Genomic DNA, 26,831 nt, shown 5'->3' with positions numbered 1-26,831 from the left:
CGCCGGGGGACGAATAGAGGCTGGGGAAGATAAGAAGCGCTCGGCACCCTGACCAGCATCTTGCTGCTACCGCGACTGCCCAGCAAAGACGGCATCTGTCACAGGCTCAGAGGACCCTGGTTCCCAGTGGGACCAAAGGACAGGGCAACTGCCTGCCTTTCTGCTGGACGCTGTCTGTCCTGGAAATGTGGGAGACAGATTCCTGAAGGGAAACCCCTAACATTCAAAACCCTTGAAGTCTCCAACGAAGCGTCCCATGGTGCTAGAATCTTATCCTCTATCCTCTGTCTATGAACTTTCAAAGCAGAAAAAAAAACGTTGTTCTCAAAAATAATAGTCAAGAGAGGTAGGATTCTCAAGGGAGGGTGGGAACTTAGGGGCACTAGGAAATGTGTTGATTCTAAGGCCAGCCCTGGGAGAGGCTGATGTTGGGGCAGGAAGGGTGGCCAGCAGTTAGCTGAGAGCCACCAAGGCCACCACTGGGGATGAGCAACTGGGCTGCTGGGCATGCGGACGGCAGGGGGAACAGCCACCTCACTCTGCCTCCTTCTTCTCTTCCTCTGGGATCTCCGCCGACGGGATCTGGTCGCCAGGGTCCGGGCCGGGGCTTATGCTGATCCGCACAGAGCGCTCCTCTGGACCACCTGTCCCCCGCTCAGCATCCCTGGGGGAGGCAGGTGGCTGAGAGCCTGGGGCCTGGAGTTCTGAGGCTGGGGGTTCTGGGGGCGCAGGCTGGTCGGCGACGGCAGAGCCCCCCTCTCCCGCGGCATCTTCTGAGCTCTTGGCCTGGAATCCCAAAAGGGGGACTGGTGAGGCTGAGAACATCCGAGGGGTCTTGCACACCTCCCTGCTCCCCTTGCCGGACCCCCTGGGAGAGGCAGGTGGGGGCTCAGAGGGTGCAATCTGAGGGCGGGCTGGGCAGAGCCGCATCAGGGTCACTGGTACAGACACTCCATTATGGGGGACGCACGTTTAAGGATTACAAATCCTGGTTGGATTTAGCGGTGGGCCCCGGGGAGATATTCTAGGTCTCTGTTGAGTTGCAAGGCTGAGCCCCTCCCCCAGGTTATGGAAGCAGGAGAGGCCGTGACCTTGAGGGAGCACCTGCTGGCCAAGCTGAGCTGGCTTCCCTGCCCACCCAGTTCTCAGGGCTGCGGGCTCCTGGGTGAGCAAGAAAAACCCTAAGAAAACAAGGAAAAGGCCGGTGAGGGCTGGAGCAGCTGTGGCCTGACCCCCTTTCAGGAAGGTCTCAGAAGTTAAGATGCCCAGGGGCCACCGGCGTTGGGCTGGGCTGAGCCCCGCTGTTTGGGGACTTGGCGAGCGCCTCCAGCCTCCAGCCTGCGGGCTCCCTGCGGGTGCCAGCCATGGTCTGCGTGTCAGTGGTGAATTGGTCGGAAACCCGTGCTTTGGTGGGCACCCCTGGCCGCTCTTGCTCCTCCGGTCCCACCTCTGCACCGAAGGAGAGTGGGGACAGTGCAGCCCCCAGACCAGGAGGCCCAGGGGGTCCACACATGTCCAAGGCCCACTTGAAATGGTACTGGTGAGTTCAAGCGAGAGCTGTCGGCGTGCTTGTGAGAAGCAGAGACCCCGAAGTTTGCTCGAGTCGTAAGGTGTTGAAGAAAGAGGGGTGCGGGGTGAGGGACAGGGTGCTCCTGGGACCCAAGGCTTCTTGGGGAACTCACCACTCCCTCCGTCTCAGTGTTGCTGAACGTTTGTCATACCTGTTCCAGCCTCCCCTGTCCCCTCTAAACTCTGACAACGTCCCAAGGCTGGATGCCCACGTGGGGCCCCCCGTAAACCGCCTGAAGCACCCTGCTGTAAATGGAGCCAGGAGAATCACAGACACGTTGCTTTAGGGCTTCCCCACGTTCAGATTGCCCTTAGAAAAGGTAGCCTGGGTGTCCTGCTTCATCTCTGACACCCTGTGTGACAACCACGGGGAACTAGGGTCTCAGGAGGCTTGAGGAGTCAGCTACCTGGGTCGCAGCTGGCGGTGACAGAATGGGGACTTAGACCTGTGCCTTTGGACAGCTACCTGAGAGACCATCAACTCTGCCGCTCGGCCCTGGTTCCGAACTGTGGGGGAAATGCCTTTTACTGGCGCATTCGTGCAAACTGAGTTCGTGTCTCTAAGCTGCCTCGGCGAGGAGCTAAGACCAGGACCCCCTTTCAGATGAAGGATGTCACTGTACTGAGAACATTCTCAGAGTTCACATCAACTCGGCCAGCCCCGAAGACCCCCACTTGCCAGCCTGAAGCCACCCTTGACACTTGGCGAGCCAGCCCATCACGTCTGTCCTCAGTCTGCGGCTGCGGGTGATTTTATCTGGACAACTGGAACCGCAGGTGGCTTTGAGATCACCCCTCAGTCTCCTGCTCTCATATGGCTTCCGATGGGGTCCCTGGACCCTGACACCAGCCTGGATTGAGCCTGAGTTCACAGGGTTCCTCTGAATCGTCTCCTATAGACTGTGGTCCCCTCCTGCCTCTGAGCTCCCGCCTAGCCCCACTCCCCTTTCCCGGCAGCCTCCCTGAAGGACAGGGATGAGCAGCTGTAATTAATGCAATCATTCTAACTGGCATTCTAGGCATTAGTCACAGAAAAAAGTCTCAGAACTAATTTCAAAATTCCCTTTAGATTTATGGGGGTGGGGCTGTCGACACCACACCTGTCACCGTTTCAAATCTTTTAAATTGTCACAGACACAACATTAACTATGAGAACATCACTCCCTTCTGGGGAGGGAGGGACATTCCGTGCCCACACCAAGGCTTCCCTTCGGGAACCCACCCCATCTCCTCAGCATAGCCAGGGACATGTAGCCAGCCCTCTGCAGAGCACCCCATTAAATGGCTCAGGAACTAGCATGTGACCCAAGGTGTCCAATGACAATGAGCCCTGAGACTTTTGCTGGAATTACTGGGAGAGAGGTACTTTCTTTGTGTTCAAGTTGCTAAACCAGGAGACTGTAATCCTAGAGCTTGTGGGGCCAGCCTGGCAGTGGAGTCGTCCCCAAGGAAAGCAGAGATGATAGGCCAGCACACCTCGTCCTGCTAGCATCATCTGAGCTTTGGGACCCAGCCTTGCGTGAACATTTAAATTACTTGACCCAGCAAATTCCCTTTTCTCAAGTTAATACGAGCTTGCCCTGTCACTCACATTTCTGTTACTTGCAACCAAACAAGCCCTGACAGGTAGAAAGAAGGGAAAGAATTCCCTCAAATTCAATGCATGGCCTGCTCTCTGAGGTCCCCAGGCCCTCTCCCTGGCACACGGCTGAAATGGGCGGGTGGCTTGGTTCCAGTCACATTACCTGTTCCAGCAACTGCTGCTGTTTCGCAGCCGCCTCCTGCGCAGCCAGCTCTTTGAGCCGCGCCCTGAGGTGGGCCAGCTTGCCGCCTTTTGCCCCGCTGGCGCCCACCTTCCTCGCTGCGGCCAGGGCGGCATTGAAGAGCTTGGGGGTGCCGGCCCTGGGAGGAAGGATCAGCACACTCTTCTCCTTGGGCTTGTTGTTGTTTCTCAGCATGCGCCTGAAAGAAAGCAGTGTCCACTCATGTCACAAGCCCGCTCTGGGACCGAAGAAAGGCTCGTCCGTGCAGCGCCCTTTGAGTTGGACTTGTGTGACGGCGGTTGTTTAGCGAACCACTTTTGAGTGCATTTTCTGAGCCAAGCAGGAACGCCAAGCGCACAGCATCTCACTGAATGGTCAGAACAACCTACGTGGGTCTTATTGTCTGTCCCTTCTCGATGAAGAGACAGAGGTTCCGAGGGGTTGAGTAACTTTTCTGAGGTCACACAGGAACTGAGGAAGGGTGCTTCAGTATAGGGGGTCAGAAATAAGATGCCCAGATGAAAAAGGACCCAAAGTTCTTGCTTCTCTTTCTCTTGCTTCATTGTCACCTCGCCATCAGCACCGTCATCTCGGTCAGCACCTACTGAGTGTCTGTAGAAACGGGCCCTGTGCTCAGTCCTTTACAGTCACTTGTTGGTGGCCTCTGGGATCCCCCTGCCCGGTGTTTATGCCTCTGTGTGATCCCTTCCCGTGAGGGTGAGTGGGACATGTGACTTACTTTCAATAAATAGAACATAGCAAGGGTGCTCAAATATCACATTTGTGAATATGTCAGATAGCCTTGTGATCTCTGTCTTGCAATGACAAGCAAAGCCTTGCTGGCTTGGAGGAAGCAAGCGGCCACACTGGGGGACATGATGTGGCAAGAACCTGGGGGCAGCCACCAGCCAACAGCTAGGAACTAACCAGAGACAGAAGCCCCCAGTCCTGTAACCACAAGAACTGGATTTGGCCAACAACCATGTGACCTGGAAGCAGATCCTTCCCCACTTGAACTTGAGAGGAAACCTTGATTACAGCTCCATAGTAGGCCCACCTCAGCAGTCCCTAGACTTCTGACCCACAGAAACTCTCCAGTAATAAATATGTGTGGTTTTAAGCTACTAAATGTGTGGTAATGTTGTTACGCAGCAATAGATAACTGATAGCACATTCTCTCATTTAAGTCTCGCAGTAATCCTCAGGTAGGTCCTATTATCTTCCCTCATTTTGGATGAGGGTGTGGAAATCCAGAGAGGGTGAGTAACTTTCCCAAGACCACACAGCTAGGAAATGACATCCCTGGGATTCGAACCCAGGCCTCTGACCCCAGCACCCCAGATCTCAATGGTTACAAAGCAATGTCTTGGATGCTGACCACACCCCTGTAACATGAAAAGGGCTGGGATTATTGTACCTATGAGAGTTGGGGAAACTGAGGCCCAGAATAAAGGGACTTGCTAGGAAGTGGCACAGAGTGACAACCCAGACAAAATGCAACATATCAGCCAACTATTAAATGAGGACAGAATTTTCCATCTCACAGAGCCCCAGCCTTTTCAAAGGCGTTTTTCATACTACAAATTTATGATGAGTGGGTTGGCTCTAGAACAAATGAATTTCGCCTGCCATCTAGCAGGGCCTAGACTACTAATTGGCAAATTCATTCATCAGGGTTCCAGCAAAGCTTGTTTGTTTAAAAACGAGGCCATCACTGGCTGCTTATCTAATCAGAGGCAATGGATTTAAATTGTGCATATTGATATTAATTGCCCCAGACTTGCATTTCCTAGCTGGGGCTCTCCCAGGAGAATGCAAACACTGTAATTCATCAGAGGCCTCTTACAGGGTCGGTTGTCACCTGTGTCATTTGAGCCCATAATTCATAGCACCCCAGTCTGCAGGAAGGCTCAGCGTGATACCAGATTGACACAAAAGAACCCTCTCCAGCACCATTGCTGATGGCTGACGGCTGGCTCTGTTTTGAAACACTGAGCTGGCTTCTGGGACATTTCCAGATGAAGGAAATTGAGTCTCATTTTCAGACGACACGCATTTCACTCTCGTTAGCCTCAAGAGCTCACCCCAGAAGGAAGTGGAGGGCCGGAGATATTCGTGCCCCATTTCTTGGAGGGGCCAGGTCAAGGAGCTGAGCGCCTCCCTTGTTTGGGGCCTCAGGCCTCCCATCAAGCAGGGAGCTCAGCCAGAATCCCGCCTGTGGCTCTCGCCGCCTCAGACACCCCCGGGCCCTGCGGTTCTCAGACCACGGCTCTCTTTGGACGGGCAGAGCCCCTGCCTCTCTCCTCAAGCTTGTTGTCCAGAGAATGAGAGTCAGCCCCTCCTCCCTGCCCCACACCAGCTCGCTGCAGGCAGGTCAGGGGCGTGGCCCCTGCAGGAGGCAGCTGATTCGGCAAACCCTCACCTAAGCCAGCCTTGCACAGTTCATTCCCGTGATGTGGGTCTATCAAGTCTGGGCAAACACTGAATTAGCCACCACTGAGCCATTATTGCTGGGGGAAAGCAGGAGGAAGTCTCTACGTGCCGCTCAATACAACATTCTTATCAGCGGATCAATACGCAACCTGTTTTGTGTGTGTTTCCCTTTAAAGACGTCTTATTTAACCTATTTGTTGACCCGTTAACAATGAAACGGGGGCCAAGAGCTTTATCATTGGTTCCTGAAGGAAGGCAATCCCAGCCTTCTTGCTCTTTGAAACAGAAGCCAGCATTTCAGCACCAGCCCTTTTAAGTAGAGAGATCACCAAAATAAATAAATAAATAAATAAATAAATAAATAAATAAATAACATGGCACATAACAGACGACAAAAAAGACACTTGTTTCCAGAAGGAGTGGGACCGAGACAGCAGAGCGTCCCTTTGCTCAGCTCCAGCTTGGAACAGGCACACCGGGGGACTCAAATTTTCCACTGCTCTGCGCCACCGGCAAAGGACCACGATGACCTTGAGTATTGATTTGGGGGTTGTAAATAAATTTTAGTGAGGAGGCAAACTGCAACTACAGGATCCATGAATAAAGACTGTGACCTTCCTTCCCCTTCCCTGGGGAGAGGGGGGGAAATGGGCAGTTTTGTGGGAGAAGTTCAGGCCAAACAGCCTTTGAAAGGGCCCCGTGGCCTCTCTGAAGGCAGCCAGGGAAGATGGGTCCCAAAATGGCTTCCTTCCCCAGGGGACCCCAGTGCCTTTTGTGTACTGAGTTCTGATATCAACACTATAGCCACTCACGTGGGAGCTGCCAAGGGGGCCACTGAGGACCGAGTCACAAGTGACCCCCTGTGTAACCCCTGTGTGCGTTCTATTTCCCTCAGTGTAGGAGCCAGAGCGATCACAAGGCTTCACCCACGGGCCCCACCCAGTCTCGGCCCCTTGGCTTCTCCCATCCCATCTCTGGCGACACTCACTTTCTCGCCGGTCTGCACACGCACGGAGCCTGTGCCCCCTTGGGGCCTTTGCACATGCTGTTCCCTGTGCCTGCCTTGCTCTTCCCTGCAGGCAGGGCCCCAGCTCACTTCCTTATTCTGGGCAGGTCTCAGCTGAAATGCCACCTCCTTAGAACGGCCTTTCCTTACCAACTTATCTCAGATAGCTCTCTCCGTCACCTTGTCTCCTCATGGGGCTCTCTGTTTCCTCACAGCCCCCGTCCCCAGCTGACGCATCACATAACCTTCCATTCCTCTGTTGCTGGTCTCCTCAACTAGGATGTACGTTCTGTTTAGTCCCCGCTGTGTTGCCAGGGCCTCGCACTATGTACTCAATAAATTACTGTGCTGTGTGAATAGATGTTGGTGGGCCGGCTCCTTTTCTCATGACCACTCTCTGTGCAGTATATTTATGGTGTTATTTCATAGAATGAAGTGGAAAATAAGAAAATGCGATGAAAGGCAAGGCAAGGCAAAAGCCAGGTACGTGAAGTAAAAAATCTTAATCCAATGGAAAAAATTATAGAGGGAGTATAATGGGTAAACATTGTCATGGAGCTCTCCCACAGGCCAGGTGCCCAGCTGGAGACTTCCACACACAGCATTTTATTTATGGTTACCCATAGTTCATGGAGGGTGGGGGGGGACTGAGACCAGAAAAGTTAAGTAATTTTCCGACGGCACACAGCCGGTGCCACACATGGATGAGATATAAGCCCTATCAGCCTCCCAAGCCTATTGTGGGTTTTCTACCATATAATGTGGCCTCCGTCAATTAAAAACCCTATCTGAAGGGCTTGAAAGCAAAAATACGCTTTTCTAAGAAACTACCTACTCTCCAACAATCCAAAATACAGATGAACACGGTCCTTCATTGCCGCGCTGTTTCTACTACAAGACGCTGGGAACAGCCTGCTCGCCCACGCACAGGAATGGGTTGCGGCTCCCAGCAGGGGTGAGCGCGCAGCGGAGGGTCTGACCAGAACACTTTTCAGGGTGGGTGGTCACGTGGGGAAAAGCACAGTGCGGAAGAGACTCCAAGGAATGCTACCTTTTGTGCATGACAGAAGCAGAGATCAGAAAACATCCCTGGATCGGCTTATTTTTGCAAAAGGAAACACAGGAAGGAAAAAGCATAAATGAATGAGGCTGGGCTCTGCTGGGCGGTAGGTGGCAACAAGTGTGGGGAACTGGGACCGTTCTCTGAGGATCCTGTTTTGTAGTGATTGACTTTGGTACGATGTTACCACAGTATCACATATTCAAAACCACGCACACAGACGCACGCACGCACGCACACACGCACTCAGATCCCTAGAATGGAGTGCAGACTGGAACACACCAACCCAGCTGTGTTTCAAGTGGACAAAACAACCGCACTCAGGGGAGAAAATGAGAACTAATCCAGGTAACACTGACCACATGCTTCCATCACATGTCCTCCAGCTCAAGACAGACAGAACCCAGAAGCCTCTCTTTCTCCGGTGACGCCCCATAGTAACGCAGATGCTACTTTTGATGTGGTGAGGCTAAAAAGAGTCACTCGTGTTGCAGAAGGAATTTACAAATATGGAAAAGGAGAAAATTGGAATGAACTCTGGTGTTGGATTGAAAATGTTAAATATAGATAAATAAAAACAGAAAAAAAATGTTCAAAGAAATTAGTCATTAAAGATAGGAAGAGGCTGAGGAACTTTGATCCCAGATCGAGGAAGACAAAAGATACAGTATGGCAACATAATACAGTGGATCCCCCACTTGATCCAGGAGTGGAAAAGAAGAAAAGAAAAGCTATAAAGACACTATTGGAACAATAGAAAAATTCAAATATGGATTAGGGATGAGACAACCGTGTTGTTTCAACATTGAATCTCCTGATAAAGGTACTACAGTTATGTACGAGAAAGTCTTACTCCTTCAGAAATGCATACTAAAATATATATAGATTTTTTTAATTAAAAAAAAATGTACCTGGCCTTCTTCCGGAGTAACTTCTGAGACTCGGGATAATGCACCAAAATTTCGTTCAGGTCCTTCTTATCCAGAATGAAGAGGTTGGTAAATCCATGAGCCACCACGTTGGCCGTGCGCCGGTTCCCGCCCCCGACGGCCAGCAAGCTGGGGTGAGAGAGGAGGGAGCTGAGGCCCTTCCGAGGCCGCGGGTTCGATCACACTGTCTTCATTTCCAGCCCCACGTGAGTGCAATGGGGGTCCCACATGGGCGAGGGCACATGTCACCTGCCTATGTCAGCAGGCACCCAGGCTGCATGCACAGCGGTGCCCTCAGACCCACCAAGGGCCCTTGAGGGTGAGGCCCCACTCCGGCCACCCCCTGCCCTTCCCCAGCCTTTGCCCAGGTCCCCTCTGACCTTATCTCTCCAAATACAGATCCCGCTTTCAGCATCACCAGCACCGACTTCCCGTCAGGGCCGCCCAAGACCTGCACCTGGCCTGCCTGGATGATGTACATCTCGCGGCCTATCTCCCCCTGAGACAGAGAAGGGGAAAGTCCCTCTGTCATCGTCAAAGCGACCACAGAAGCGGCAGGACTGGGCCCAGAGGCTGGTGGCACAATGCGGAGGAACCCGCCCTGGGGTCCGGCACTGCCACCAACTTGGTGTGTCGGCGGGGGGGGGGGGGGGCGGGCCTCGGTCCCTCCATCTGTGGATTGGGTGCGATCACAGTGGGATTAGTGGGGCGACAGAAACGAGAGGGCTGGGTGTGATGGGGCAGGTGTAAGGGTACCCTGCAAGTTCCCAATGATACGGCCGGGAGCGTGGACGGTCCCACAGCGGCTCAGACAATAAGCTGGTATCTATGCCCAGCACATACTGCACCAGGAGCTTGGTGAGCACTTGCTAACATGCCCAGCATTTCTGTGACATTATTCCAGGCCAGTCACTGTTCTCAGGGCCTCATGTGGCCGGGCCTGCTTACCCCTCAACAGCCCTCGGAGGTCAGGACTCCGTGCCCGAGGTCACAAACTAGGAAAGGAACAGCCGGGGTTCAAGCCCAGATGGCCTGGCTCCAGAGTTCATGGCGGTCGTGTGTTGAATTGCATCTTCCCTTCCCCCAAGTTCATCCTAACCCCCAGTTCCTCCGAATGTGGCCTTATGTGGAAACAGGTTCTTTGCAGATGGTATAAATTAAGGTTAAGATGAGGTCATTCTGGAGCTGGGTGCATCCCTAATCTAATATGACTGGTGTCTGTCTACAAGGTACAGTTAGACACAGAGGCGGGCACAGAAGGAAGGCAATGTGAAGAGACACAGGGAGAAACAGCCATCTACCAGCCAAGGAGAGAAGCCTTCCTCACAGTTGTTGCAAAGAGCCAACCCCACTGGGACTTGAACTTGGGCTTCAGGTCTCCAGAACTGTGAGAGGTGCATTTCTGTTCTTTAAGCCACATGGTCTATGGTGCTTAGCAGCTGTAGCAAACTAATACAATGGCCTTCATCCCAATTGAAACCGAATGAATGAATGAGTGAGTGAGTGAGTGAATGAATGAATGAATAGCTTGCTTTGGACCACAATCAGGGATACCCAGTCAGCCACACACCTGCCTGTCCTCATGGCCTCACAGGCCTCTGCCATGGTAACTACCTGTTGGTCTCACCTGCCATGTTTAAAGGGAGAAAAACCAAGGACAGGTAAGCCAATTACACTTTTGATTCATCTGACAAACGTTTCCTGGGTATCTCACACCTGTATGACCTTCTTAACAAAAAGAAAGAAAGTTTCATTTCCCTGTTTCTATGTCCAACTTGACAAGGGGCTGAAGCGTGGGGGGTTCCAAGAGCTCACCCTCACCTCAGTAACCAGCTCAGGGGTGGCCCGGGGTGGCCCAAGAGCTCCTCAATGAAATCATGGCAGAGCAAAACTGGACAGCAGAGGGCGCCATTCCCACATGCTCACGAAGCGTTCATTTTTACTTCCAACTGCAAACTTTCCAACCTGATTCATTTTTTCTCACCTGAAGCAAATTCTACATCACCCACGAGGATGATCGCAGCTAGTCTGTGCCAGGCACAGTGACAAACTCTGTGTGCACATCGTATTCAATTCACAGAACCACCCCGTGAGGAAGGTATTCTCAATAGCCCTACTTTACCCATGAGAAGGGAGAAACTCAGAGAGGCCCAGCCAATGGTGCACAGCTAGGAAGCAGCTCCAATGTCAGACAAATACACCCAAGCCCCTCTTGGTCTCTAAAGCTGCAGCTTTAATTTACAGCCGTATATAACACACTTTCCCCTTCTTCCCCCAGCTCTCTGTTTCCAGAAACTTCACTGAAGCATACAACTTAAAAACAGGGGCCTTTTTGGGCTGGGGGTTCTGAGTCCTACAGGGGTTGCTTGGGCAGTATTTTTACCCCCTTACACATACCAGCCTTATTAACGGCTCTGTCACAAGAGGCCTGAAGTCTGGTTCCTGCTCTCTCACCGCTGACCACTCACTCCAAGCGACCTTAGACTCACCTCGAATCCCAAAGAGTGGGAGCAGAAGGGCTCCAGACACAGTCTAGCCCCAGGATCCAAACCCGAATGTTTTCCAGGGCCAGGTGGGTGATGTAAAGGAGCCTGGGTGGGGGGCAGTGGCGGGTGGTGGGACTTGTGGCTCAGGAGAGAGGACGGTGTCCCCCTGGAGGGGAGCCCCTTCTCCTCCCCAGCTGACTCTTGCTATTTGGGAATCTGGGGCTCCGTCCGTGCTAGGAGATGGTCTGTTTTCAGCCAGAACTCTGGATTTTCATGTAAAACCTTCTATTTTTAAGGTTGGGGACTAATTCAACCTTTTTTTTTAAGATTAGGAAAAAACCCAAACCCACAAACACCTATGCAAGGGCCATCAGCCGGCAGCCACCCGCTGCGGCCCGCTTCTTGGCAGCCAGCGAGCGGTAAACCCCAGGCCGCGCTGTGGCTGCCTCAGGCGTCTCACCTTCTTGCACACGTAGTCATTGGGCAGGTAGACGACAGAGCGAAGCCGCTTCAGCATGTCAAAGATCATCTGTCGGTCGCAGCCCTGTCCCGGAGAGGAGCAGAAAGGACTCCCCGTTAAGAAGATGTGGGCTCGGGCCTCCCAGAGCCCTGGGGGTGAGGGTGCTGGGTGGGTCGTACCTGGAAGAGCGCCACTTTGCTGACGATGTCATAGTTCACATCGATGGCAAGGTCCAGCCGCATCTTGTCTGGAAGCTGCACCATCAGCTCTGACTCATCTGCGAAAGAGACCCTGGCAATAGTCAGAGACACGGCAGGCTCCTCCCCAAAGCATGGCCGAGGCTGCACTGCACCTGACCCTTTCACACCGTTCCTCCAGACTGGGAGAGTACCCTCTCTCACCTTTGCAGATGCCACCGTCTTGTATACACTTTCCTGGTTAACTCCTACCCATTCTTCAAAAATCAGAACTAATGGCACCTCCTCCAGGAAGCCTTCCCTGAGATATCCTCCCAGTTACAATGTTAGTGGTCTCTGTGCTGCAGCACATGTCACACCCTTTATAGCAATTGTTTCTTCATGATATATCTTCCCTCCTCACGTTACTACAATATGAGCAAGAACTGAAGTACTTCCAGCACTGTTTTTACAGAATGCTTTACAAAGATAATTTTCTTAATTCCTCCCAGAAACCCAAGAGGTGCCCTCTGCTGTAGCCCCACTTAACAGACGAGGAAGAGGAGCAGTGACTGGCCCACCGCCTCGCAGCCCAGGGGGATGGGCCCAGGACCCCACCAGGCCAAGGGCTCCACAGCCTGACCCAGGACAGGAAGCGCTGGGTCTGTTTTGTCCACCGTGAGGTTGTGGTGCCCAGCAGACGGCCTGGCATGGAACGAATGGTCGTCACTGGAGACAGGAAATGTACCATCGGTCTCCAACCCCGATGCCCCTCCCACTGCACCACAATTATGTACGGACTTGAGTCTGAGCGAGACCCCTCTGCATCTTAATGTGCATCCCCATCACCAAACGGAAGGAGCTAATGGAGGTGAGCATGCCTTGTAAACTGTAGAGTTAGATGCTTTAGCAACGGTCCATGAGGAAGAGCCTAATGCTCGCTGTACACACGCTTGCCAACGCCCCCAGCTCAGGAGACCTTGGGGCTGAGGCGTGGCTTCTTTGAGACCAGAGGGAACCCCACGGAGGCTATGGGGCCCTTTCATTCAGCTGAGGGAGTTGGGGGACCCTAAGGCACAGTGTCGGTGGCCTACGGGCTTTTCAGAGACCTCCAAAGCGTCGTCTAGGCTCTGAGAACAAAATGACTGGCTCCCAAAGATAAAAAAGAAACTGGAAACCTTTATACAATTGGCATATAATTAGCATATTCAGATTTCAGTAAAGGTGCCATTCAGAATCTGTAAGAACTTCACAAGACGTGGAAATGATTTTCAGGAAAGATTCTCTCACTTTGTAAGAATTCCTGAGCACACCCCATCATGGGCAAGAAAGCAGAAACAACAGTGAATTAAAGGAATTGCAGCCACATAATTTCAGAAGCAAAGTATAACGTTGGCAAATCAACAAAAGTCTTACCCAGCATGCCTTGGGAGTGCCAGGTGTACTCGTACCAGGTCTTGACGCGGTTCTGCACGGACCTGGGGATCTTGTAGAAGTTCATGTACTTCACCGTGCTATCCATGCAGCTGCGGTAGTAGGTCTGCCCCGCGGTGGCGGCCCCCACCACGTCTCTCATCTGGGGGCAAGGCAGAGGTCAAGGAAGCCACTGGGTCAGAGTGGGGCCCTCCCGTGGGCTTTGGGGACGTGTGTCATGGGCACAGTTATGTCACACAGACTGGGGGTGCGGGCTCGAGGGAGTGGGGGAGACCAGAGGGAGGGACACCCATGTCCATGCCCGGAGAAGGCTTTGCCGACAGGGGGATGTTCTGCCTCTATTGAGGATGAAGGTGGGAGTGAGGGGGTGAGGCTGCTGGCCCCTCGGTGGCCTCAGGTCACAAGGGAATGCCTTGCAGGGCTGGGCTGGTTCTGGTACCACACAGCCCCTTCGCGCCAGCGGCCACAATGGAGGAAACATACCGGGTGTACTGCTCCTCAGGGTGGGGACCTTCAGAGTTTGATTGTTACCTCCTGCAGATTGTCACCTCCTGCACTGGCTACAGGATGAGCTATACCCCCAGCACCTTAGGAACCTCCAGGGGTTTCTCTCCAGGGGAACAACCCAAATCCTCGGCCTTGGCAGAAAGCCACTCAGCCAAGCTCCCTGAGATACCCCAAAGGATGTGACATTTCAAATGGAAGCCCCTCGCAACAGGAATAGGACTCAGACCCCCACCGCCCCCTTCACCCAGGGGGGCCCAGAGCTCCAGGCTCCTGATTCTAAGTCCGGTGCTCTTTCCCGGGCTCAGTCTAAAAGCCCTGGGCCCAGATGGGGACACTTCTGTCAGCAGCAGGAAGAGGGAGAGGCCCTGCCGACGGGTGGGTGGGAAGCCAGCCTAGTGACCCGGCCACCTGTCCGATCATCACGGAGAAAGCGAAGACGCCCGTGAAGTAGTTGAGCAGCTGGAAGACGATCTCAAACAGCGTCTTGGGGTCGGGCAGCCCCCCGATCGTGATGAGGGTCTTCACAGCCCAGTAGTAGCAGCGAATGTAACTGGAGAGAGAAGAGGAAGGGGCGCTGGGCCATCGCAGGCCTGCTCTGCTGACCCTGGGGCCCAGGCTCTCACAGATGTGCCTTGTGCAGGAAGGAAACCCTTTACCGCCCAGACGTCTGAAAAAGACGCCCTCCAGGCCCGCAGGGCTCTGTGCAGGCTGCGGAGCGTGGCTGCAAGTGCTGGCTGGTTTGCTGTGGCTCCGCCCCAACCCTGCAGAGACAGGGGGCCGTCCCCATTGATGGATGTGGAAACTGAGGCTCCAGGAGGTTGCCAGGAAGAGCTGGCAGGAGGGCAACTCTTCCGACTCCGGGCGCCTGAACTCCCTCCATTTCCCTTCCTGTTCTGTCAATGTCCAGTCTTTCCTTTGCGATCTCATCGCGTTGGTTCACGGAAAGCAAGAGCCCCATCGATGTCAGGGTACGTCTCAAGGACCACCTTTTCGGACCCCCTCCCTTGACCACCCATTTTCTGGATAGGAAAACTGAGGCCCTAAAAGGGAAAGGGAATGCTCAAGGTCATCACCTCTCAAGTTCCAGACATGGGATTAGAGCCCCAGGCGTCATCTGCTTCTCCGAGCTGTCACCCCACCCCCACTAACCCTGTGACACAGGAATGGGAACCATGGGAAGGCGGGTACGGGTGATGTGATGAAAGGCAACAGGCAAAGCCCCGAGCTTGTCTCATTATCACAAAGCAGCCAGATGTTGGCCCCCCTCGTATGCTGGTCCACAGCTTCAGGCTGTGCCCCCCAGAGGCCCTGGGGTAATCCCGGCCGGCTTTCCTGTGCCTTCCTCTCCTCCCACCAGGGCCCAGGGAGCCATCCAGAGCCTGCCCCAGCTCCAGTGTCCTGAGAAACCACGCTTCCAGGCTCCCTGCGCAACTCCAGAATCTAGAACATCACCCAGCTGGCAAGTCATCTGATCAGAGAATAAGGTGAAATCGGCCCTCTCCTGGGCACGTTCCACCTGGTGTTTATGCAGTGTCGTAGTCAAAACACGGGCTCTGGAGCCGGACCGCCAGCATTGCCACCTTCTGGCCGCATACCTGGGCAAGGGACTAAATAAACCCCAGCCAGCCTCAGCTTCTTTCTCCCAAAGTAGGCGTGGCAGTAGAAAACGCCCTTCACCGGTGACCATGAGCACAGAATGAGGTGCTAGAACCCCTGGCCCAGGTGGACTCCCACTAAATGTCAGCTATGGGAGCCTTCCCTGTGGCTGGTACCTGTCATGTGCCTGCAGTGGGAACAATAGACGCCCCTGTGTCCTCAAGAAGCTCTCCATCTGGTAGGGACAAGCAAGCAAATGTGTAATGAGAGGGGTGGGGCGAGGAGAAGCAGAGCTTGCTGGAAATTGTAGGGGAGGGGTCTCTGTCTCTGACCACCTGGGAGGCCTGGCGCAGGGCTTTGGGCCCCGTGCACCTCACTACCACCTGGTGCATGGAAACCTCAGGACAACACAGGCTTGCCGTTAAGTACCCTGCCATACCAGCCCTGGCCACCAGGGGGCACAAGAAACAGCCTATAGCGGGACTAAGCCCTTGGGCCAACAGAAAGAAAACAGGAGTGATGTCCGCAAACCTCAGGCTTTCCCCAAGCCCCTCCTGGTTGGAGGAATCTTCCAATGGCATGGCACATCTTAGTGGCCTCCCTGAAGTCCTTGTCTTCCATGCTACTGGCTCTGTGGGGGCCCCTGCACGCCCCGGGCTAGGCAGAAGCAGGATGAAGGACCCAGATATGCAGGAGCTTGGGTCCTCGAGCCCTAACCACTAGCAGGCACTCAACAAATGGTTGCTACATTGGAAATTTTCATTATCATCCATGGCATTGGGCTTCTAGAGGAATCCTCCTTCTCTACGTGTGCTTTGTGCCTATATTGGGGTTCCCTAAAGGATTTCATGTGGAAAAGAGCAGTGTTGCCAAGAAAGGGTGCCCCTCCGCTGCTGAGCATGGAGGGCCCTGCAGGAGGAAGTCCCAGACAGGACAGCGTCCCCTGGTCTCCCCTCCCTGCTGGCCGCGCCCCACCCCCCGGCCTGCCCGTCATGGGTGTGCCGGGGCCAGCCCCAGGGCGTGGGTTCTCAGCTCGCTGGGGCACAGCTAAGGATTTGAGAATCCTGGGAAAGCCAGGAACTCCCCCTTAGGAAAGCCAGTGTGTCCCACGCATCTCAGCTGCCCATGTCCAGTGCTCGGAAGCCCGTGTGGCTAGTGGCTACAGCGTTGGGCAGCAAAGGTCTAGAAGTTGAGGTTGGAACTGCCCAGGGGGAGGCTGCTTGGCAACCTGGCCCCGCCTCCCTTCCCAGGTAATTCCACACGCGCTTGCCTCCAGCCTCGCAAGAGTGCACCCAGCTCCTTAACTCCATAGCTCTGCAAATCCGCACCTTTCTTCATGTTGCTCCCTCCCCCAGGGGTTCTCTACCCTTCTCTCCACCACCCAAGGCCAAGATCAAACACCCTTTTAGAACTGACCATCCCATGCCCCCTCAGCAGCACCGGGCAGATGGTGCGACATTTAAGACTCTCGTAGCTGTGCCACCTGGGTTCAAATCCCAGCTCCCTAACGTAGCAACTGCGTGATCCGGGGAAGTCATCGTGCATCTATTACCTCATCTGTAAAATGGGGGTGATGATAGTACGTCTCTTGTGTGGTTGTTGGGAGGATTAAGTGAGTGACCAGGTTAAATGCTTAGCATTGTAACTGTTCCCCAGTACCTGCTGCTATTATTATTGTTGTCATTATTATTATTATCATGGCCATCACTATCATCATCTGAGCATGTCCCACAGCACCTGGCAGCTCTCTGGGTTGGCGAGCAGGTTGTGCCTTGAAGGCCAGCCCCTCCGCGGCCAGCGATGCCCGGGAGTTGTGCCCGGGGTTTCTCTGGCCTCGTCCCCTCCCCGCTGTGCCCCTAGGGTGGATGTGTAGACACGTGTGTGGTGAATTTGCCAGCTCTCCTAGACTCTGGGACGCTGAAAGGACCTTTCTAGCAGGTCTCGTTCCTGTCTGTGCCCCCCTCTGCCTGGCAGGTGGCTGGTGCTCAGGAAATGTTAGCTTCAGCAGGATTTGAACACGTGGCGCTTCCACCTTATCATGTCAGAGGTTCCTTGGGATTAAGGAGCCTACAACAGCATGCGGCAGTGGGACTTTTTTATGGGAGTCCTTGTGCACGAACGGTAGCCGCATGAGGGAGGCTGTGGCTCACCTGTTTCCCACACCGTCATAGACCCAGTGAGTGGAGCCGATGCCCTGATAGGTCGACGCCCAGTAATACAGACATGAGTTCAGATGCAAACTGTAGAGCAAGTAGGCGGTGGTCCTGATAACCCTGCAGAAGAGGAAAAGGCATGAACACAGCAGCAGGAAGGGTGGCTGTGACATCTCACCCAGGGGTTGGGATGCAGGGAGCAAGCCAGTCCTCACCCCACCCCACAGGTGCCCCCTGTTGGAGCTACATGGCCCTGCCCAGCTGCCTGGCAGGGCAGACACTGGCCAACGGAACAGTGCGGGCTGGGCTGAGCCAACCGGATGCTCTCTGGAGACCACGCGAGTTAGACACAGTGGTGCCTGCACAGCGTTGTCAAGACCAGGGACTGGAATTGGCACAGAGCTCCACGTATAGACAGTCCTGGGGCAGTGTATCCAGGGGGAGGGACAGAGAAGGGACAGATGCGTGCCCAAGAGCTGACCCATGAGAGAGGTGGAGAGGAGCCTTGTCCCTGAGCATGGCCTGGCTGCTCTCGCACTGCATTCTGGGACGCCCACCACCCCTGTGTTTGAGCAGTTGAGGCAGGAGTTCGGTTCCCTGAGTTGAGACCAGAATGAGGCTCCACTCCCTGGATAGGAGGGTCGGCCATGCATGTCGACCTATGTGTGCCCTTCTCACAATTGGGGGAAATGAGACATTCCAGGTTCTCTAAAAAACAAACATCCCTCAGAGAAGGGCCAGGAAGAGGCCTGACTTCCGGTGGCAGTGGGACCTGCAGGGCCAGGGGAAGCGATGTGGGTGGAGACTTGTGTGTGTGTGTGTGTGTGTGTGTGTGTGTACGCGTGCGCGCGTGTGTGTGTGTAGGGCTCTCACCTGTAAACATAGGCTTTGCTGAGGATGGATTCCAGGCGGTTGTTAAACTCAAAGAAGGCCAGGTACTGGGAGGGAAAGCAAAGCGTCAAGGCAGCCCACTGTCCGTGGGGTGACCCCTGCCTCCACTCCCTAGCCCATTCCCCATGGGTGCCAGGACTGGGCTCGTTCTAAAACCCCCAGTGGGAGGGGCCTGGAGAGGGAACATTCCAAATCAGAGGTCCTCAGCCCTCCGAGGGGTCAGGGCAGGAACTCCATTGGCTAACGTGATGGAAACCAGGGCACCTCTCCCTTTCGAAATTATAGGTAATGAAGTCTTTCCAGTTTGCCTATAATATCAGGGGACCCCCAAGCCTTCTGAATATGATTACGAAATTTTTAGGGGTACATGTATCCCAGGTTAAGGACACTTTTCAATGTTTACTTAGGAAACAATTTCATAAAGGAACAGCATCCCTAACCCTCTTCACTTATACCCTGCAAGGCCTCTTTATATTAATAAACCGCTCTTCCCCACTGAGCTCCTTCGATGATTGCACTTTGCAGCTGAACAAAGTAGGGGGTGGGGCACCGACCCCTGTGCAGACCCCCCATATATAAAATTTGACTCCCCAGAAAGTTAACCACTAGCAGCCTGCTTTGACAGGAAACCTTACTAATAGCATAAGTAGTCGATTAACACATATTTTGTATGTTATGTGTATTATGCATTGGATTCCTTCAATAAAGTAAGAGAAAAGAAAATGTTAAGAAAATCATAAGGAAGAGCCCTGGCTGGTGTGGCTCAGTGGATGGAGCACCGGCCTGGGAACCGAAGGGTCGCCGGTTAGATTCCTAGTCAGGGCACACGCCTGGGTTGCACGCCAGGTCCCCAGTGGGGGGTGGTCAAGAGGCAATCACACGATGATGTTTCTCTCCCTCTTTCTCCCTCTCTTCCCTTCTTTCTAAAGATGAATAAATAACATATTTTTTTAAAGAAAGTCATAAGGAAGAGAAAATAATGTATAGTACTATATGTATTTGTGAAAAATATCTGCATATAAGTAGACCGCACAATTTGAACCCATGCTGTTCAAGGTTAGCCACATATATACGTACATGTGTGTGTATAACACCTTAGTGCGTTTTTTACATGTGAGGTATGTATAATCATCCTCCTTTGACAGAGAGAAAATTGGCACTCAGGGAAGTCCAGTAACTTGCCCAAGGCACACAGGCAGTAAGTGGTGGAGCCAGGGTTCAAACCCAGATTGGACTCACACTGCCAGCTCTTTCCACTCTGCCGCACTGCCAGTCTGGCTCGTGGGGCACACCCCTCCCTGCTGCCTCCCGCTCCCCAGTGCTGCTCAGGGCAGACATCAAGAGGCCAGGGCTGGTGTGGATGAGGGCCTTGGACGGGGAACCCCTGGCCTTACCTTCAGACAGCGGGGCAGACGCAGGAGGGGGTTTACGCCGAACTTCAAGTACAGAAAGTCCAAGGGCAGCAGGCAGAGGACATCCATCTGAAACCCCGGCGGGACACCGCGGCATGTAAAACGGGAAACGCCAGGGTTGTGGGACGGGGTGAGTGCGGGCCTCTGCCTTCGGTGGACAGAGGATGCCCCAGGAGGGCCCAAAAGTGAGCGGAAGACATCCCACCCACAGGCTCGGCCTGACCGCCCCGCCAGTGCCCGTCCTGGGGGAGCCAGGTCACGCTGGCCCCAAAGCGCCCAGGGTCCCCAGAGACACCACCTTTCGAGACCCTGCGGGCACTTGCATCCCTGGCAAACACACCTTGAAGCGGGGAGACTTCAGGTAGTTATTCCGCATCTCCTTTTTGTCTGTCTGGAAGAAAACGGAATAATGACCCCATTGTGAAATGGCCGAAGAGCTTAATCCCTGACCCCAGCAGAGCAGAGATGGAAATCCGTAAAGACCCTCTGCCTTCCTGCCAGAGTCGTAGCCCCCCTAGAGGAGGAGGAGCCGGAGTGGAGCAGCTGAGCGCAGGTGAAAGCCTTGGGGTTTGCAGGTGGAGAGGCGGAGCCCCCAGCCCCGAGCTGGGAGGGAGCTGTCCAAGGTCGCCCAGCCAGATTCCTACTTCTAGGAAGAAAGGCGAGGCTACGGAGCGCGTTTGCTCAGCACGTTGGTCTTACCTGAACCATTTGCAGCCTTGTTGACTGAGGAGCTGGCAACGGCTCTGATCAGGCCAGGAAAGAGACTGCCTGGCAAATGCTTTTTGTTTTAAAAGCACAACCTCAGCTTGTCTGCACACAGGGAAGCAGTCGCTGCCAGTGTGGAATTTTGGAAAGGTCTGCTCAGGGACACGGGGACCCTGCCTCTTGCTTCTGCCAAGTCACAATCAGGACTTCAGTCCCCTCCCCAGTAATGAGGCCTGTGCCACCAGAGCACAGAGTCTCAAAGGGGCCCAAGGGGCGTGCTCTTTGCAGGACCCCCAGGAAACGGCGATCGCCAGCAGAGAGCGGTGCAGAGCCCTGTTGCCTGTATTATCTCAGTCAGTCCTCACAGTCAGTCCTCGCAATGCCGTGAGGTGGGGGCAGTTACTATCCCCACTCTGCAAGCGTGGAAACTGAGGCTCAGAGAGGTGACACAGCCAGTGGCGGCGGAGCTGGGACTTGACCCAGGTCCACCTGCACTCAAGGCCGTTCTCTGGACCCCTTCTCCATCTCTAACCCTATCAGGTGGTCCAAGAACCATTTCACCCATGAACAATAGTTGAATATATCAAAGATGTACAACCTAAGCAACCGCACTGTTGTACAAGCAGGGGCGGACGTTCCTGAGACTCCCTTGTTTGTTTACCTTGTTGTCTACAGAAGCACCAGGGGTCGGTCCCCCAAAGGCTCCGGCTGCAGAGTCTGCCCCCAGCCACCCACCCCACCTGCCTGGGACTCACAATGATGTCCCCTCCTCTGACAAACTGCAGGCGCATCTGGAACACGGTGATGTCCAGCAAGTAGATGAGGTCGCACAGGTAATCCATCAGCAGCCAGAGGTGGAGGTTGCCTGGCGTCTGGTAGGGGAAGGCCCACCGCACAGGGATCAGCCAGCAGTTCCAGTTCCAGGCCATCACCACGAAGAAGAGCCACAGGATGTACATCAGGTCTGCAGAGGGGAGGGGCAGGCACGTGGCGGAACCTCAGCCGGGGCAGGGCTCTTGGCGTCTGCGCTTTCCTACCAGCACCGCGCATGACACTCCTGTACTTGGAGTGGGTAAAACTATCTTGGAGTTAAACGCAAATCACTGCTAGGCCCTAATAAATCAAGTACCCCGGGGAGGAGACACGGGGGTGTTATTGGATAATACACAGCTAACTAGAAACACCTTTGCTTTCATTCTTGTTGAAATTTTTCCAAAAATCTATTTCCTGCCTCAGTAAATACATAATGGTAAGTGATGCAGAGAAGATGGACAGATGGAGGCACAGACATGTGGAAGGATGGACGGATGGATGGATGGACACTGTAGGTCACCTGACCATTTCAGAGACCCAGTGCACACCAAGGTAGGAGGTCTGTCCCCCAAATGACTGCTTGTGTGACCTTGGGAAAGTCCCTCTGTGGCACCTGCTCTGCCTCCTCAGAGAAGTCAGAGGGGATGTCAGATAAGAAAGGCAGGGAGATTCTTTGTAAACTATTAGGGGCTGTGCACTTGTGAAGGGTTGTTGTTCCTGAGGAATATACAGTGGGCTAAAAGGGAAGGAAGAGGGAATTCACTGTAGACGTTGGAGGAACCTCTTCCCTTCTCTGCTCCGAACAGCACCTCCAGGAAGGAGCCAGCAGGAGGAGAGCAGAAAGACGTGGCCAGGACTCAGGGGTCCTACTCTGCCACTAACTAGCGTGTTCACGCCGCTCATCTCCTCTGGGCTTTCGTTTCCTTGTTGGTAAGATGGGTGTGATCTTGTGTTCTTATTCCAGGGATTTGTTTGTTTGTTTGTTTGTTTGTTTGTTTGTTTTGAGAGTCACAAACCGAGGATGTCCACGGCCTCCCAGCCCACCTCTGGCACAGCGCAAACACGCCCCCCCACCCTCCTGCCCTCTCACGTCACGTGGGACGCACTGGTCAGCGGGTCGATGCTCTTGGGGAACTGGTACTTCTTCCAGGGCCGGCGTTTGAACTTGCAGCAGAGCATGTTGCAGTAGTGCTCCTCCTCCACCTGCCCCGCTTCAGCTGGCTTCGTGTCTGGGGCCGGCTCCGGGGCTTTCTTGGCTGGAGCTATGGGATGACACGGTGACCACCTGACCCAGCCCCAAGGCTCAGGCAGAGGATGCAGAGAGAAGGTTCCCAGCGGCAGACCCTGGAACTGGAGCTAAGAGGACCCTGGCACCATCCCACAATCTGCTTGCTACGAGCTCTGTGTGCAGAAACCAGGATGCCCTCTGGGAGGACTCCCATCCCCCGGCTCCCTCTTTTACAGTGACCAGGGCACCTAGTCACAAACTCTCACCAGCTACTAATCTGAAACTGCCCAAAATGAGGTGTCACTGGGCAACTTAGATGTCTCTGTGGAGTGCCTGTTTGTGTGTCTGTGTTTGGGCCCCTTTGGCTCCCTCTATAAGGCTGGGAGCACCTTGTACCCAAGGCTTCTACCCCCAGGGTCAGAAGTCAGGGCAACATTGCTCTAGATTTCTCAGAGCAGCTCCTTCACCTCTAAAACAAGATGCCAATGGGAGCACGGCCTTGCTCCGCATCTATGGTGATGCTGTGGACCTAGAGATTGGCTCTTATAGGTTCAGGATGGCTATGTTTCTAGCCTTAGGATTGTGAAGTCAGGCTCTGCTGGGGTCATTGTTGCCACCATGAGTCCTAAGGTGTGGTCCTCCTTTGGGAAGACCTAGAAATCTCTCCTTCTTCCCTCCTGACAACTGGCACCTTGAAAGTAGAAAACTTTTATGTAGTCCCATAAGAATATTGCAACTGAGGCATCTGAAAAAATAGGGCTGCCTAACTCCACAATGAGTTATAGACACCATCTGAATGTAAGACCATGAGATATGTCCCAGGGAGGGCCACCTGCCGGCCAGTGGGAAAAAGGCAGGGGGGGTCAATGAGGGTACTTACCCTGGTGGACAGAGAGCCAAGTACAACTACTTCACTGGTCAGACTATGACCTTCTTCCCTCCCCTGGGTATATAGCTAAACCTGTGCACACAGGACCCAAAAATGCAGACAGTGGGGATCTGGGCTTCTCTCAAACACTTCGATCGCTTTAGGGGACTGCCCTCACCATGAGTTGGCAGGGGCTTTGGGGGTCCTACCCCACCCCCGGCCGGGGGGACCATCCCCAGCTATTGACTCACAGGGCTTGGGGCTCTCCTCATCGGAGGTGACATCTGGGTCGATGAGCTTCTCCTTCACCTTCTCCGTCCGCTCCTTGAAGAGCTTCACCAGCTCCTGGAGCCGGGCATCAATGACAGCGCTGTTCTGGCTGGCCGTAGAGGAGGCACGGTCCTGGACCCTGTGGGAACGCCGCCCGTGGCAGAGCGGGCTGCGTGGGCAGGGAAGCCAGGGCCCCACCCAAGAGCCCCATCCCACCCGGCCTGCAGCAGGAGAACACTGCCCCAGCTTCCTTTGGACATCAGAAACATCAGAGCCACTTTACTATGTCCTAGGGGGAAGTTCAGTCCAGGGGATCACGCCCCAGGCCCCGCTTTGGGGAAAGGTACCAAGCAGGCTCTGATTCAGATGGGCTGCTCTGAAAAACCTTTGATTCCACTTGTGATGTAGGGGAAACTCAGTTCAGGGCTATTGGTCCCCATGTGGGGTTCACATGAGATACGTGTCTGGGACAGGTATCTCAAAGAGGAGGCAGGGCTACTTATTTAGGCTTCAGAAATAGCTGGTGGGGGGAAAATACAGTGCAGATATGTTATACATCCTTTTAACATACAGGTATTTAAACTATGAACTCACAGCAAGAGAGGGAGAATGAATGAATGGATGGATGGATGGATGGATGGATGGATGGATGGATGGATGGATGAACACTAGTCTGCCTGACATCCCACTCAGTTTTTGGCCAGTGCCCTGGGTAAGTTGACACAGGCCACATCCATCAGCTCTCTTCTGAGTGGTTCCCTATGTTCACCTCACTGAGCTGGTGTAACACTGGTGTTTTCAGACCTTTTCCCCTCATATATTAAAGCACCAAACTCAAGCCAGCTCCTCCTCTTGTGCTCGGCTGAGGAAGCCAGACTGGAAACAACCAGCGTGGGACCCTAATGAGAAGTGGACGTGGGCGTGGCGGAGACACCAGCTGCTTGCCCACAGCCGTCCTTTCCCGTGGGAGTGGTCGCTGGCACGTAGACACCCAGCCAATGATCACATTCCCCGGGGGTGGCCACGTGAGAGCTCACATGGGATGTAAGCAGACGTGTTCGATGCAATCGAGACCTCCTTGTCGGAGAACAGCGGGCATTCTCCCTTTCTAGTGGTGGCCAGTGAGATCTTGGGAGCCACTGCCAGCTGGGTCCCTAATGAATGCATGGAGCAGAGCCTTCCACTGACCTGGAACAGGCAACTAGTGACATGGTTATGATACCTGAGACACCTTGCTCCCTAAGCCACTGAGTCTTTGGGGTCTATTTGTTACAGTAACTTAACCTAACTGGCTAATACATGATAGGCTTCTAAAGTGTTCTGGACCCCCTTAAGAGTTTTCAAGGGTAATTTTTATTATTATGCCTGATTTCTGTCTTACTTTCTGATATTAATCCCTGACCCAAGCCCTACCCTACTGCCTGAGATGTGACTCCATCATATACTAAAATGCACCACTGAAATATGGGTAAGGTTTGGGTTTTGGGGGCTTTTTTTCCTGCTTCTTTAACTACTCTAAAGTTTCCACAACCGATAAACTCCAAAAGTTACGGATAGGAAAAAAGCCGGGAAGAAGAGCCCCGTGTCTCCCATGGCCGCTCCTGGAGCTGCGGCCAGGAGGGTGTGCACCACCAACCAGGTTACTTTCACATGGAAACGTCTCCCGCCGCCCCCCCCCCAACCTTGGGGGTAGTTGGAGGTGAAAGACGCAGGTCCTGACACCCTCCCAGCTGCCTCCAAACGTTGTTCCTTCCACAGGCCAGCCGTGGCTGAGTCCCCCGGGAGCTTGTAAAGGTGGAGTCCCCGAGGCCCCCTGACAGAGGTCCTGACCCAGCAGGTCTGGATGGACTGGGAGTCTGTATTTTTTATGAGCCCCCAGGGTTGGGATCCTCCTGGTCCTTCCTCTCCCCTCTGACCCTCCCGGGGTCATGTGAGGAGCCAGCCCCTGCCTGTGCCCCACCCCCGAGCCTCTCCTTAACAACAGAGCCCCTGCCCAGGGACCTCCCTCCCTGAGCACGGCTGGCCGTGGATGCAGCTGCACCCAGAGTCGGAGCCCGTTTTCCAGATTTTGCAGAACCACCAGGCCCCAGCCAGGAGCAGTCTGGGCAGGAGATGCAGCTGTACCTCCCTCCTCGGAAGTCCCGGGCAGGGTCTGCCTTGTGGTGGGGGCTCGAAAAACATCCAGGGTCCCCCCATTTACTGTCCACCCATCTCCACCCAACCTTCGGACTCTCTGAGACCCCAGAGGTGGCCCCCACTCACTCAGTGTCCTGCGGGGTGTCTGACCAGGCCATCATGGGGGCCTCCTCTGGGGACAGCACCTTGAGCTCCTCAGCTTCATCATCCTGAGAGGGCAGCCTCTTCCTATGGGGACATAGACAGGGAAGGGGACTTCAGGGAGGGCAGGGGCCCTGGTGAAGGGGGCCAGCTTTGACCTTGCAGATCACCCAGAGCCAGACCCTGGGTGGGGGTGGGGCGGGGAGGATGCTGCCAGGGGCCCTCACTTGCCTGCAGGGGACCAGAGGGAGAAGAGAGGGCCGCAGCTGCTCTCCGGACCTCGGCCTCTGCATCTGCTCGACGGCCGAGCATCAAAGCAATGGCATTGACTTGGTCTTGGGCGAGCCTGAGCCTGCGTCCAGCCCTGCTTCTTACCAGTGTGCCACCTTGGCAAGTTACTTTAACTCTCTGAGCCGCCTCAGTTTCCCCTTCTGTAAAATGGGACTAAATCTACCCAACTCAGTGAGATACTTATCTCTCAGTAGGGCCTCAGCTTAAACGTCCCCCTCCCTTCCCCCTCCCAGCCTGAAGTTGCTGCCCTCCCCAGCTGCCCCCACCCCATTCTCTGTCACAGCCCCTCTCAGCTGCCTTGAAGTCCAGGGGGCTCCTACTGCATCTGGCTAACTCTCCCAGAAACTCAACCTCCCCGCCTTTGCAGACATCCCCAGCTGGGAAAGTTGGCGCTGTGGAGTGCAGTTTCCAGATTACAAGGTGGCCTGGGGCAGGCCCCTCCCACCTGGAGCTCCAGGTTCCTTATCTGAAGAATAAAGACTAATTCTCCCCCATCTTCCGGTC

At 54.3% G+C, this 26,831-nt stretch overlaps 1 protein-coding gene across 1 annotated transcript in view; it reads right to left on the bottom strand.

Annotated features, from left to right (window-relative positions):
- Positions 1-534: 534 nt before the first annotated feature.
- The window catches only part of CNGB1 (cyclic nucleotide gated channel subunit beta 1), a 53,880-nt gene continuing 27,583 nt past the window's right edge, over positions 535-26,831 (bottom strand). The window contains exons 20-35 of the mRNA XM_054579398.1: positions 26,022-26,123; positions 23,741-23,898; positions 22,500-22,655; positions 21,336-21,544; positions 20,216-20,266; positions 19,858-19,944; positions 18,446-18,510; positions 17,570-17,692; positions 14,232-14,373; positions 13,299-13,458; positions 11,886-11,983; positions 11,707-11,790; positions 9,141-9,259; positions 8,743-8,889; positions 3,315-3,531; positions 535-786 (exon numbers count right to left, since the gene is read on the bottom strand). Of these exons, the coding sequence (XP_054435373.1) occupies positions 535-786; positions 3,315-3,531; positions 8,743-8,889; positions 9,141-9,259; positions 11,707-11,790; positions 11,886-11,983; positions 13,299-13,458; positions 14,232-14,373; positions 17,570-17,692; positions 18,446-18,510; positions 19,858-19,944; positions 20,216-20,266; positions 21,336-21,544; positions 22,500-22,655; positions 23,741-23,898; positions 26,022-26,123 (2,170 nt within the window). The remainder of the gene's footprint in view (positions 787-3,314; positions 3,532-8,742; positions 8,890-9,140; positions 9,260-11,706; positions 11,791-11,885; positions 11,984-13,298; positions 13,459-14,231; positions 14,374-17,569; positions 17,693-18,445; positions 18,511-19,857; positions 19,945-20,215; positions 20,267-21,335; positions 21,545-22,499; positions 22,656-23,740; positions 23,899-26,021; positions 26,124-26,831) is intronic.

This window comes from Pteronotus mesoamericanus, unplaced genomic scaffold (genome assembly GCF_021234165.1).
Source record: "Pteronotus mesoamericanus isolate MK-2021 breed Mesoamerican mustached bat unplaced genomic scaffold, CSHL_Meso_final contig_52, whole genome shotgun sequence".
Lineage (NCBI taxonomy): Eukaryota > Metazoa > Chordata > Mammalia > Chiroptera > Mormoopidae > Pteronotus > Pteronotus mesoamericanus.
Note: the sequence above shows the minus strand (reverse complement) of the source record. Positions and strands in the feature narration are given on the sequence as shown.